The sequence below is a fragment of the Astyanax mexicanus genome, chromosome 2, assembly GCF_023375975.1.
Source record: "Astyanax mexicanus isolate ESR-SI-001 chromosome 2, AstMex3_surface, whole genome shotgun sequence".
In the NCBI taxonomy this organism is placed as follows: Eukaryota; Metazoa; Chordata; class Actinopteri; order Characiformes; family Acestrorhamphidae; genus Astyanax; species Astyanax mexicanus.
The window spans coordinates 12359680-12374160 of record NC_064409.1 but is presented as its reverse complement, the minus strand read 5'-3'; the positions used below and the strand labels follow the sequence as shown (position 1 = coordinate 12374160).

Here is a 14481-nt window from a genome sequence, read left to right as displayed (position 1 = left end):
TTGATTCTGGTTATTGTTGACATTATTGTATTACACAGTTTCTGCAGATTTTTGAGGAGTGGGTAAAGAACACTAAACTTGGTTATGAAAACAGTGTGATTCATTTTCATGTTGAAGGAGCGGATGAATAAACTGTGGTTAGGTAGGGATGCTCCTGCTCAGCAAGAATACTCATAATGCTAGGGAAAACATATATAAGTGTATATGTAAAGGTTATGCTGCAGTGTTCATTCCACAGCCACTTTGATGGAGTGGGTGCATTGTGAAGCATTCACTGTGCACAATATATTAGGTCCAATACAACCCCAGAGCGTGTATATACCACCACCATGCTTAATAGTTGGTACAGTGTTCTTGGGGTAAAAGGCCTCACATTTACTCCTCCAAAAAATATCATATAACCATATAACTTTTCTCCAAAAGGCTTTTTCTTTCTTAGCTGTGGCCAGCTGCAACCTTCAGTCGAGCCGTTCAGTGTTTTGAAGTAGAGGCTTTTTTCACGAACAACAACCTCTCAGCTAATTCTAAACTTGGTGGATTATAGACAGTGACATTTCATGGCAGGACTGTGTCTTGATAATTGCTGATTTTCCTGAACATCCAAATAAATTTTCTCTCAGCCTAGGGTGACAAATTATGTATTCTTAAGCAAAACAGCACATGCTTACATCGATGTGTTTTGATAATTTTGAAATCTGCTGTTGTTTATTCTTCCACAGATCTGGCCTGAGAAAAAAATCTACATATGTTTGCACTTTTCAAGTGGCAACCATGATAACTAACAGGAAATCACAAGGCCCTGGGCTTGGTAAGTTAAAAGAGTTTTTAGAGCATTATGTACCACTGAATTAATAATAAGAATGGGTGTTTGTATAATTTTGACCATGTGTAGAAAAAAAACAGCCTGTCTGAGACTCTGAAGAGAACAAGATATTCGGATTCTGACGGACTCTCTGATTTAGATAAACATTTCTTAATTAGTGTGATTCAGAATGCTTATTTTCCTGACTGTTAAACACTGAAAAACAACTCATTCTTTGTACACTCTGTCCATTTTAATAATCTTCACTGACCATGTAGAAACACAGTGTAGTTGTATAATTACAGAGCATAGTCCTGTATCTTTATCTCTGCATACCTTATTATCCTCCTATCCTGTTCTTCAATGATCGGGACCCTACAGGACCACGACAGAGCAGCTGTTATTTGGGTGGTGGGTCGTTCTCAGCACTGCAGTGACACTGATTGGCATGGTGGTGGTGTGTTGATGTATGAGTGGATCAGACACCACAGCTGTGCTGCTGGAGTTTTTAAACAGCGTGTACAGTCACTGTCCACTCTATTAAACACAACTTTCTAGCTGCTCCTCCTTTTAAATGTAAAGTCAGAGACAGAAGCTCTGAATATGTTGCTGCACAGTTTTTGTTGGTCGTCTTCTAGTCCTTTATAAGTGCTCACATGACGCCACCAATAGGACATTGCACACAGGCTGCTGGATATTTCTGGTTGGTGGTATAGTAAACTGGGAGCTGAATGAACAGGTTGGTCAGTCTGACTCTATTATAAGATGTAAAGCTTGCTGATCAACCATCTCAAACCTTCTTCCAGCAAAAGTTGGTCTTGAGCTGTTTTTTTTAAGGGGCAAAATAAATGATTGGGAAAATGTGAAAAAAGGCCCATACAGGGCATGGGCACTTTAAAGCAACTGCATTCTTAGTGTATTGTTAGTGTATTGTTAATTAAAGTACACTTGATGTTAATAAATAATGTGTAATATGCCAGCTTAGCAGTAAATAAAGACTTTTGGGACCTGCTGGCAGAATTCAGATGCTAATTCTCAGTAGGGTACACTCTGTTCTTTCACCTCACTGTCTTTTCTGCACTTATTTTCTCTCACACAGCCTGTTTTCTACTCTAATATTTCCCCCACCTTTTAGCAGTGTGTCTGTTCAAGAACCAGATGTATGGAAAATATGTTGAAAATTAGGAATATGAATTACTGTAATAATATGATATATACATTCAGTCACATACAGACATATATATGCACACTCACTCACACAAGCATACTCACTCTTGCTGGCTCCGGGGTAGGAAAAATACTTTCCGTCTGTCTTTCGAGTCTGAGTGCCTCACATGCTGCAAAACTGTGAAAGCTGCCACATGAGTACTCCCCCCGCACACACACCAACAGAGAGAAGATGAAGACCCCTTTTTAACTTTCACCCAGATGCCATCAATTAATCAACATGAATGCTGTTGAACTGGTATACTCTCAAACTTATTTTGGCCAAAATATTACAAACATTAATCTTTCATATTAAAGTATCATTATGAAACATTTTTACCTGAAAATATCAGTTACTGACAATAATGGCGGAAGTTTACTGTATGACCCTGGTGAATGGGTCAAGATGATTCTCACAAAAACAGCTTAACGCTGTGAAAAATCCTGTGAAATTACACTACGAACTCAGTCAACACACTTTTAGTATTTCAGTAATGGTTCTGTATTCCTCAGCTTGTCCAGAAATGTGTGTTTTTAGATGCATTTCTCAATTGTAGAGTGAACTTAAGAACAAAACCAGTTCTAACATAAAGCTGTTTTAACCCTTTCAGACCCTGCGTCCATTACAATGGGCACCATGTAATTTCCTTTTCAAGTGTCTTGTTGTACAGAACACTAATTAAGGCGTGTTTCCCATCAGAATAGATCATGAACTAGCTAATGAATCAACAGTTTTGCCCCATCCATTGCACCTGACAAAAAAACAGCAACTCAGGCATTAGGGCATTTCAGCACTATAGAAATAATGAGGCAAAGTAATATAAGCTGATTTTTACTTTCTTTGTGATTAAGAAAAAAATGATGACGTTTAGGTATAAAGAAAAAAGTATATTAATATAGATTTTATATTAGGAAAGTAATGTTTATTTTATTTAAGTTTTTATTTTATGTGCATTACAGACAGAAACAGCATTCTTATATTTTTCCATCACTCCAACATAATTTAGGTCTGAAAGGGTTCATGTGATTGCTATGTTGAGGCTAGGTTTCATGACCTGGACAAAGATGGATAGAGAGGTGATGGATGTATTGTCAAACATCAGTATCTGATCTCACAAATGTTCTTTTGAATTATTGGGAAAATCTCTTTCTTTCTCTCTCTCTCTCTCTCTCTCTCTCTCTCTCTCTCTCTCTCTCTCTCTCACACACACACACCTAAAACTACACACTGCAAAATCCTGAAAACCTACCCAAGAGAATGGAAGCTGTTATAGCTTAAAAAGTGGGCGTGGGGTGGGTTTACAGTAGAACGGGATGTTATAATAGCTCCTGTGTAGATGTCCCAATACTTCTGTCATAAAGTGCACTTCTGCAGAGGACAGTGTAATTCTGCTCGTGATGATGACCGCATGCAGGCCATATTTCATCATCACATGTAAATAGGATCAGACTGGCACTGTCATCTGCCTGGGACGATTGCCCGGCAATAATGGAATCTCTGATCTCAGTCACATAAAGGAGAGAATGTGGGCGTGTCCTGATGACAGGTGAATGTGCTGTTCAGGCTGTTAAATTCAGCATAGTTAATCCTCTGGCAGAGGAGTAGATACATGTGGAATGGATTTCACACTCACACACACACACAGCTGATGTATTATCCATTAGAAGTTTAACCTTATGGTGAGTCATCTAATTAAAACACACTGAAAGATGCTAATACTGAATAAACACACACAATGCGCACACATCTATGCCAGGGTGTCCTTCTGCCAAATTAGTATCAGTGGGCCCACGTTTCAATTTTTTTCCTTTTTTTCTCCCTTTACTCCTCCTGTGTTCCCCAGGGCTAGTGAAATTCCACCTCACCCTCTCCCTCCACCCCTCCCATCCTCCAACTCTCCTCCTTCTCTTCTTTCTTTCCCTTACTCCTTCACTCACACATTTACACACTCATGCACCCTCCTCCAGGTGCCTGGACCACTTTGGCTGAGCTACCTGCAGAATACTTTCTCTCTAACTCTTTCTAACACACCAACTGAACCATGGCCTGGGTGCACATTGTTCTGCTGACCCTGCTGCCCACCATCCTCATCCTCACTGGTGAGTACCTCGTTTAGAGTGTATGAAAGTGTGAGTGAAGGTGAAGAGAAATAATGAAGACGTGTCTCATGGTGCCTTAACTGTTCCACCCCAGACAGAGCACAAAATGTGGACCACCTGTGATTCCCTTCATACCAGGCTAAGAAGAAGCTGATTTATTACATTTATCACATTGGAAACAAAATATATCACATTTAGTTACAATTATTTTCTCTAATTGTCAAAGACAATTCAAACTTCATTAATTAAGTTTGAATTAAAAAATAATCTGAGCACTTTATTTAAACCTGTTGTAATTGTATTTTTAATTATTGAGTCTTAAAATGATATTTCAATATTAAGATGATGTTTCCTGTTTGTGTATTAAAAAGGCTTAAAAAAGCTAAGATTATCCAGCAGATCAGGTTCAATAAAATGACTAGCTGTAAAAGCTGGTAAATTGATTACACACTTAACTATTTCAAAGCAATTTTGTGCAGTGTTAATCAGACTTTTTTAAAGCTTTTTCACTTAAAAAAAACAAACAAAAACTGCAAATAAATTATATTGGCACATTTATTTTGACTAAAAAGTAGAATAGCAAATGGTATTACATTTAAAATATAAATGAAGGTTAATTATCTACTGGACAGTGGCGAGATATGGACTTACTTTTTACTGAATTACTTTGGGGGTCTTGAAGCCTAATTAAGAATATTTTTGGATAAAAAGAAATATATATGATGCAGTTTTTTATGTAGTGGAATATCAAGTATATTTAACATCATTATCTCAGAAAAATAATGGCATTTGTATTTATTAGCTAGGGAAAATATGATGTACATAGAGAATAAAAAAAAGCTACATTCAGTGCTTTTATGTTAGGTATGATCTGTATATACTGTATTTTCCTATATTTTTTTACCTCCACATTTTTACAGTTTCTGGGTGTGTCCCAGTTCTGTACAAATTTCTAATACTAATTCAGTTTTAAGTATTAAAGGTGAATATATCCTAAGCCATTTTCACATATGAACTGGAGAACTAGGTCTGGACATTTTCAGGTTTAGGCCCAAATGTGGTCTGATTGCACAAAATGTTCTGCATGGTTAAAGCAGAAGGGACCACATGGCCTACTGTCTACTTATTGTCTTCTCACATAGGCTCCCTCAGACATTACCCAGACTTTGTACGGGGAGGCTGGCAGGATAAAGTCTGGGTAATGTTCACTACAACTGATATGCATAGATATATACATAAAGCTCCGTTGTCAGGAAAATGTCTGGGTTACTGGTGAGTGTGGCTAAATTGGACAATTTTTGCAATGCGAAACATAAATGGAGACAATAAAAACAAATTACTAAAATGATAAAAGAAGCGTAATTGCAGTAGGGTATGTTAGCAAAGCAATGCTTCATCACTTATGATTTATATTAATAAAGTTATGACGCAGTCAGTGTGTGGATTGGATTTTAAGCTTTATTCTGTTAGAATTGAGATGAGCTGTTCTGCTGCCTAAAACCTGGGCTGCAACCATGACAGCATTGTAGATTGTCAAGTTTGGGACAGTTTTTATGTCAAAGACAACATCAAAACACATATTTATATTTCAAAAATCTTTCACGTTTTTTTTTTTTTTTTTTAAGGTAAGTGTAAATACACCTAAAAATTTAACAGTGTATCAAAGCTAACAGCAGTGTGGCAGTTGCACAATAGCCTGGGTAGCTCTTTCTGTGAGGTGTTAAATATATGCTTCAAGAGTAAGATTAGAATAATGAGTTTTCCATGATTTATATACACACAACTCAGTAATCAAACACAGCTTTGTGTTAGGAAAAAGTCTTTAAGACTAATCTTGCCAATTCTTTGCGCTAAAAAGTACTCAAATTTATGTGGGAATATGTCAAGACAGCCAAAAGCAGGTTTTCTTAGACCTGAAAAATAAAAGTTTAAAAGTTATAAACATAAAACTGTATTTAATTTTCTAGAAGTATTTGTCCTTCCAGAAGGTTTTAAAATTTAAGACTATCACCTTCTTTCTCTCCCTCCCTCTTTCCTCCCTCCCTTTTAGTGTTGTCTGAGGTAGAGGGTGCAGCAGTAAAGGATGAAAAAGACAGTGAGGCTAGTGGTGAGTTTAACACACACGCACACACACACACTCAGACACACACACACACAGACACACACCACATGGCGTCACAAAGGAAACCTGTGAATGGTCTGTTTTTTTGCCCTGTAGGACCCTCTAAGCGAGTTTTCATGCCAGCATCAGATGCTTCCAACTTCTTCAAACGCCGTGGCCGCAGATCCCCAAAATCCCATGCTGAGTATTTTGGTGAGTTTCATTGCGATCCAACTTCTACTAACAATAGCCCAGTGTTCCACTCTGTTCTTCTAAACGTCAGGACTGGCCTTCAGCATGACAAAGCACGTGTCAGATTCAAGCCCAACGTATACTTTTGGACCATTAAATCTTACTGATCACACGCTGTTAGAAAAGCTTGCCCATATGCCGGGTGATAAATGTATCTAAATTATTTAAGGAGCTAAAGTGTGGTATCTGAAAGAGGTCACATTTCAAAAAAATCTTTTTTTTTTTTTTTTTTTTATCTGTAAAGGGATTTAAGATCCAAAATGTTTTGTTCACATTATAATCCATTAGTTATGTCCTGCTTTGATGTAACTCATATTTTAATGGAACGGTTACAATCCGATTTTTTAAAATAACGAAGTTTATATCACAATCTGGTGTCCTTAAAGACAGACATTATTATAGCACAAAGAAGAGTGGTCAGAAGGTAAAGAAGAGTTGAGTTTGAGTCTAAAGTGAAGAACTATTTTGCAGTGGGGCATAAAACATGCTATAATATCTGAATGTGTACAACAACAGATCTTAAAAAGTCTCGACTGCAGTGTTTTAAAGAAAGCACGGTGTCAGGGTGCAGTAATTTAATAACCAAAATAAACAAAAATAAACACAAAACAGGATAAATAAACAGACAGGGTAACTAGAATAAACACAGAATACACTCAGACTAAAAACAAAGAAAGATCTACAACCTAACAGGCATAAAACACACATGAGCCAACAAGGGAACACAGAAACAAACAAGCTATATATACACACAGAAGTAACAAGAAACAGGAAACATCTGGGGACAGGTAACGAGGGGGTGGAGTTACAAATGACACACATGGAAGCACAGAAGACAAGGGCAGGGACAAGGAAAGCACAGATAGGGCAATGTGCTAGAAGCACATAGCTAGGAAAACAGACAGGCATGGGAAAAGACAGAAACATAGAGATAGAGCAGGAAAGACATGGAAAAGGACGAGAATGTGACACACAGAGCTGGTATGTGAGTCAGACTGGATTATAAAATATTAAAAAACAAATAAACACACAACCGTACTTACTTTTTTTAACAAGTCACTTCTAAACTAAATTAATCTGTCAGCATGTCTCATTATATAAACTGTTACTAAAAATATAGTGATTTAACTTCAGTATTAATCAGCAGAACATCTAATCTAATCTGTGTGACGGCTTTTTTTACACAAGCACGAAGATCAGATCTAATTGGTATCAGCTGATACTCAGTATTAAGTTACTCTGATTTGAATGGGGGAAATTCTTTTAACCCATACACAAAGACTTACCTGCCAAAACACTGATTTAAAAATCAACACGACATCAATCAAGACCCAAAGCAAATATTTTGCAGCAGAGTAATTAGAGTAGATGATTAAACACTGCATTATTCCTCTCTGTCTTAGGGCAAATGGTTTATTAAAGGCTTCCAAAGTAAAAAGTCTACAGACATTAGAAAGGAGAGACTGGTATTTTGTTTTATTTTCTAAATTCCAAGCGAGTTCTGTCTAAGCTTAATAGTTTCTTTCACATATTTCAGCTGTTCTTTTTTCCATTTTAAATAAGGGCCAGTACTTGGCGGCCAATCAGATCAGAGGTTGTTTACATACAGTTTTTAGAAAAAATTGGGTTTCTGTATACTAAAACATCTGTTCCACTTAATACCATTTGATAAGTGTGAACCAAGTTTTGCTCCAACCAACTTTTAAAAGACCTTGGAAGACGTGCAGTAGAGATGAATGAAGCTGGAAATGTCCAAGCATTGCTAAAGAACTAAGAGTATACAAAGTCTACAAATGGAGAAAATTTAGGAGTTTTGTTACTCTCCCTAAAAGTGTGCTTCCAAATAAGAGCACTTAAAATCACAATGTTTAATCTTAAAAGAGGTAAGAAAGGTAAAGCCATCAAATACATTACCACCCACAGTGGACAGCTCAGTGCCATGAAAATGATTGTGACTCACAGTGCACATCAGTGCAATGTTCTTTAGCTTCCATATTCCATGGAATGCGTCAAATGTCAGGCACACATTACTAGCTCCTGTCCCATGGTATTTGGCATGTCGGAGTATGTCAACTTTACGAGGGCCAAAAATCCATGGAAAAAGTATAATATTGACCATTTAAGTAAGGGGAAAGTTTTGGGCCTTTTGTTATCAGTCTTTAGAGATAAAACTGTTATAAACTATGCATGGAATTGTGTGTGGGTGTGTGTAAATGTTTTTACACTCAGATTGGAGACATTGTGTGTGTTGGTTTTGTTAAAGAAAGATAAAAGTGTAAAAACAGGATGCTGAGGATGGATGGCTTTAAGGATGGTCGGGAAAACGTGGATCTGTTTTCTCAATAAGACTATGAGAAGACTCGTATGTGCACACACTTGTGCATGCCACCTCGTCGCCTGTGAGTCTACCAGGGATGGAAAAGTGGGCAAATATGCAAAAGCCTATTTTTTTTACTTCTTTTAAACCAGTGTGTGATGCTGCTGCTGCTGCTGCTGCTACTGCTGCTGCTGAAAAGTGCAGGTTGGAAGGAAAAGAAGCAGCTGGAGCTGAGCGAGGAATGTGCAGATACAGCGTTTCACTTAACCCTTTAGCTCACACACACAAGAAATAAGGAATACACATTTATACATAATATACACACAGTATCACATGTTACTGTATAAAACCAGAGGAAATAAAAGCATATAGAGCAGGGTGTCAGTGTTCAAATTTTTAATAACCCGCTCATTAACATGGGGCCCAAAAACAGCTGCAAATCATTCTCATATGTCCACTTTCCAATAAAACATAAATAAATTAAACAGGTACTGTCCCTTCAAAACTGATATATGCTAGCTAGCTTAGTAAATAAATACATAAGGCACATCTGTCCAATTTTAATTTGGCACCCACTAGTAAACTTCACTCTGCTCTGGGCATGCTGGCAAGTGTTCAACCTCACATGATAGCATCTCATAACTTACACTGTTGTAGACATTCCCAAGCCATTTGTAAATGAGCATACTGTATTTTAGCTTGGATACAGCAGACAGTAGGGTCAGTCTTGCCAAGGTGACTCAGGAGAAGAGAGACTAATTGACTTGCTCAAGCTTTAACAAGTGGCAGACTATTTGACCTGGATATCAAACCCTATTGGTTTATACAGTATATTATCTATTGCACCTGCACACATCACTTCACACTCCAGCAAGAAGATAGCAGACGTATGTAGCCTAGTATGAAGATGATCCGTGCAGAGACTCAAAAGAACTTGAGCCAAAATGTCCCATCTAAGCTTCTTTAGTATATTTACATAAAACTACATAAGTACTAAAATACAATCGTTTTTTTCTTGGCATATATGCAGCTGAAACAGTCTGGGAGCCTAGTGAATCCCAAATTTATCAACATTAACATTTTAATATAACACTATAGTCATTATGGCTTTTATAAAAATGTGTTTTTTGGGGGTAAGTGCACTATAGGACCCTGGGGCTTTGCCTAAACTTTTTGTCATTTTCATGTAATTTTTTCCCCTTATATTACTTTTAAGTATTTATGAAAGCAGTACTTTCACAGTTTTACTTGAGTAAAAAGCTTGACTTCATACTTCAACTTCTACAAAAGTATTTTATACCCTAATATCTATACTTCTACCTGAGTAAACTGTCAATCCTTTTGACACCTTTGCACAGGAAGCAATTTTACATCAAATTCTGGCAAGACCCAGTGTCTAATCAGACCACAGATGTTATCATTTCTGAGACATATCATTTATGAGACAAACAAAACTGCATGGTGAAATTTGCAGCAGTCCAGTGTGTATTATTTTTGGGTTAATGATTGTTTAACCAACTAATGAGCTATATTTTTCTATTTCTGGCAAAATCTGTTCTACGTGTCAGGTCTCATAATGGTTATCTCTTGTTCTCTACCCCACCCCCAGATTCTGGGTGTGACTTAGGAAATGGCAGTTAACAGTCAGAACCAAATCCTGATGTGTACAGTGCTGTTAAGAAGCTGTGGAGCCAAGAGAAATTAAAGCCAGGTCTGTGTGAGGGACTGGACTGATAGAGCTAATGCTTTCTTTCCCTGCAGCTGAGCAGAGAGTGCAGTTGGCGCAGGCAGAGCGCAGGAGGGAGTACTATGAGGAACAGAGCAACGAGTATGAGAACCATGTGGAGGAATCGCGAGACGGTGAGATCCCAATGCTTACTTTGGCTCAGTAAAACTGAACCATCTCACAGGCTGCTATATAAAAAAGAGGCAATCTGATATTAAAGTATCTATGCCTGATGATTGAAAAAACAATGATATACAGTACTAGTCAAAACTCAGCACACACACATTTCTACTCATTGGGTTTCTTCTGTAGTCATATTTTGAAATAGGAATTAAAATGTAAGAATTTTAAAAGTAGCCTCCTTTCCACTCCCCCCTTTTTTCTTTAATTCAGCTTTACACACACTTGGCATCCTCACAAGCAGCTCAATAAGGAGCCACCTGGGCTGCTTATCCTGCGGAGCTGCAGAAGTTAAATGCTGAGAAATTGCTGGCTGCTGAAAACTACTTCTTAAAAGGAATTTATAATGCATATATTCAGACAAGTAGCAAAGGAAAAAACAACATAACGTGTACTGGTAAGGTGCTGGGAGACCACAAGCCACAGTACAGTCTCAGTGATCTTTGGCATAGATTCTACACATCTTTGAAGCAGTATTGGAGGGAAGAAACATTTATCTTACAATTGATATTTCCTTTAAATAACATTTGGTGATTTGGTGGATGCCTGTCTCATCTCAAACAGTTGTTGAAAAGGAATCATCTAATGGCGCTTTTCCACTGCATGGAACCTACACTCAGTGGCAGACTTTCAAACTTTTCTAGTTTCTAGGTTTTTTTTTCGCAAGAGGAGCATCCAGTTGAGCAATTTGTCTGTTTTTTGCCACATTATGGCACTTTAGCAATGTTTTGTCAACCATAGGAGCCCTGGGGGTACTTGCCCCCTCTGCCCCTATTTAGTCTGACAATGACTAAGCTACATGTCTTGACTCTACTTTGCTTTTTTGCTTTTCCATTAAGCACATATGATGCTTGGTACATGGAACAGGTTACTTTTTTAATATCTGCTCGCACGTGGCCAGGCCAAGCCAAGTAGGGACTAAAATTTAGTAGTAAAGCAATAAATGTCTAGTGCTAATTGGCATACAATAAGTAAAATCTCTTAAGCTACAGGAGAGGTTATATTAGTTTTTATCCAGCACACACTGGCAGTTCGTAAAACTAAGCCATGGTCTAAATGACACCAGGTAAAAATGGTGGCTGAAGCAAAACTGCAGTGAGAGCTGTGATCTCCCCTGACAAACCCTGGGGCAAGGGCCTGGAGCTGTTTATAATATATTATATATATTATATATATATAATATTACCTATACTTCTATGCAGTTGTAGTTTACCCTTATTTATTACCCAGAAACTGCTACAGCACTTAACAAATACCATCTCTGCTGCTCTGCGCTGATATTCGTTAGTCCATAAGAGTGGATATTCTTTCTGTATTTACTTTCTTGCTTTGTTGATTCTTTATGTGAAAACAAAATAGGAAATGCTCCAAATTCACAAACTCGTTCACTGATTCAGACCATATATAGGTGAAAAACACCCTACACACCTATTAAACCAGGTAAGTTAATAAGGTGTGTTTGAGCAGGAAAAGTGAAAAACTGCAGGAATCTTGACCTCCAACACTGGAATAGCCCACTCCTGCTCCAAAGCGATCCCTGGACCCAAACTGATATCACCAAGCATTTAGGCCTGAACCCAAACATGCACTGGTGCACTGGTGGAATATACAGTAAAGACAACTCCTCTGATTGGATCTCCTTTTTCCACATCTCTGTAGAGCATTACTGATGGTTTCACACTATTAACACTCTCAAAGGGTTTCTGCACTGCAACCCTACTATAAACCTTTTGTTACATCTGTATAGATGTAGATGGTCTACTGTGCATAGGAACAGCTGAGGAACAGATGGTCTTCAGCTTTTCCTTCCTTATCACACTAACACAGAAGTTTCATGCTGTCTGAATGCCGCTGAATAACGTCTCCAATTTTCAGCTTTTTTACTGATGTTTTTCCACAGATCTAAACACAGACATCACTTCAATCACTGTTCCTCTTGAAATGCTGGCCAGCTGAGCAATCTCTATAAATGAAGCTCCAGCTAATCATTCTCCAATAATGAACCCTCTTTACAAAAACTCTTAGCCCTTTCCTTCTTTCTTTTTAGATCCAAATGTCAGGTCATCTGAGTTTGTTCAGCATTTTTATATGCAGCCCAGAGCGTGGAAAGATGCTTATTAGTTGGATTATGCAGAACACTTCTTTGGAAACATCTGCACTCGTTATGTTTCTCCACATGTTTATTCAGGTTTTTGCTTTGTCCACCTATTTATATATATATATATATATATATATATATATATATATATATATATATATATATATATATATATATATATATATATATGTGTGTGTGTGTGTGTGTGTGGATGAATGAACTTTACTAGATGTCATGTTTCCATATTTTTTTTGTTAATTAAACATTTCTTTAGGGGGGGTATAAAACATATACTGACAAAGTAGGTGTTTAAGCCATTGACTAGTGCTATACTAAGATAAACCAACATTCACGGCACATGTTTTGGCCTTTTATCTACAAAAAATGTGTTACTTTACTCTCTATATAACGAATATATCATTATTTTTAGATATTAATTCATTATTTTGAGATATCAATGTATTATTTTGAGATACTAAGTCATAATTTTAAGAGAGAGTGTCATATTGAGATAGTAAGTTATTGTTTTGAGATATTATCTCATTATTTTGAGATACTATCTCATTATAGAATCAATGTAAGAGATGTTGCATCTCTATTGATTCACTTATCTTGACAATGTAAAGAACAACTTTCAGATTCAAATTATGTCAAAACCACAAAACAAACCAATAAAACCTGAAACATTGTTTTTGGCAAAACATAATGCACAGTTACTTTAATAACAAAAAATATAAATCACCAGCATTGTCTGTTCAAAAACGTGAACGGCCTAAACTTTGCACAAATGATTTAGCTGAGCCATTCCATTGTGCAACATTGGTTGCTCAAACTATCTGCATAGAAGAGTAATAGGTATGGTATGGTATGGTATGTAGTATGCACAGTAGAGAATCTCTAAAAACTGCATTAGACAACTACTGTCTCTCTTCTGATTAACAGAGCAGCACGAGAGGACCCGGGAGACGATGGATCAGTGGCGGCAGTATCACTATGATGGACAGTACCCACGATACCCCCACCACCGCCCATATTACTGAGCATGCTCCATCAGTCCACGACATGTGCATCACTCTGAAATGTAACATTTTTACTGGGTCTGATGCTCACTTCCCCCAAAATATCTTATATTTCTAGCTTTTATATATATATATGTAGATGTATATCTTACAAGTGCAATACCATCTCTTTAGATTATATAGATTAAACCTAAACCTAGACTAAAAAGAGTTTGGAATGATCATTCACTGTGTGCTCTGCAATTTATTCCAATTTAGACTCTGTTTAATCCATGTGTGGGAAACTGGCCCAAGGTTAAAACGTGGTAAAGTCATTTACTCAGCATATATTTCCTTTAAAGATGTAATCTGATCTGAATTTGGACTATTTCCTGTTTTAACTAGAATCAAAAAACAGTGCCTTCTTACTTTTGTATGTGCAGATTTATTCCCTAACAGTATTATTATGTGGAGGGAAGCTAACATGTGGTGCTATAAAGTTTTAAATCTTTAAATCAGTGTTTAATTAATTGTTATTAATGATTTTTCTAGCTATGGAACTTCAGTGTAACCAGCTATCAGCTTGTAAACAGATTGCTGTTTACAAGCATCAGCATCAAACATGTTTGCATTCTGCTTGGATTTAAGTCAAACAAATAAATAAACAAAATAAATAAATTGGTGGGTACTAGTTCTGGACT

At 37.1% G+C, this 14481-nt stretch overlaps 1 protein-coding gene across 1 annotated transcript; it reads left to right on the top strand.

Annotated features, from left to right (window-relative positions):
- The first annotated feature begins 3923 nt into the window (after window positions 1-3923).
- ucmaa (upper zone of growth plate and cartilage matrix associated a) lies at window positions 3924-14208 on the top strand. Its single transcript, XM_022671248.2, has 5 exons — window positions 3924-4108; window positions 6159-6215; window positions 6327-6422; window positions 10540-10638; window positions 13725-14208. Exons 1-5 carry the CDS (start codon window positions 4051-4053, stop codon window positions 13820-13822), a joined length of 408 nt encoding a protein of 135 aa, XP_022526969.1. The 5' UTR covers window positions 3924-4050; the 3' UTR covers window positions 13823-14208.
- The last annotated feature ends 273 nt before the right edge of the window (window positions 14209-14481 follow it).

Bases quoted from the DNA above. Each gene is read 5' to 3' on its own strand.
- ucmaa (XM_022671248.2), top strand. From the start codon at position 4,051: ATGGCCTGGGTGCACATTGTTCTGCTGACCCTGCTGCCCACCATCCTC. The intron at 4,109-6,158 runs GTGAGTACCTCG...CCTCCCTTTTAG, and splicing joins CACCATCCTCATCCTCACTG to TGTTGTCTGAGGTAGAGGGT. The intron at 10,639-13,724 runs GTGAGATCCCAA...TCTGATTAACAG, and splicing joins TGTGGAGGAATCGCGAGACG to AGCAGCACGAGAGGACCCGG.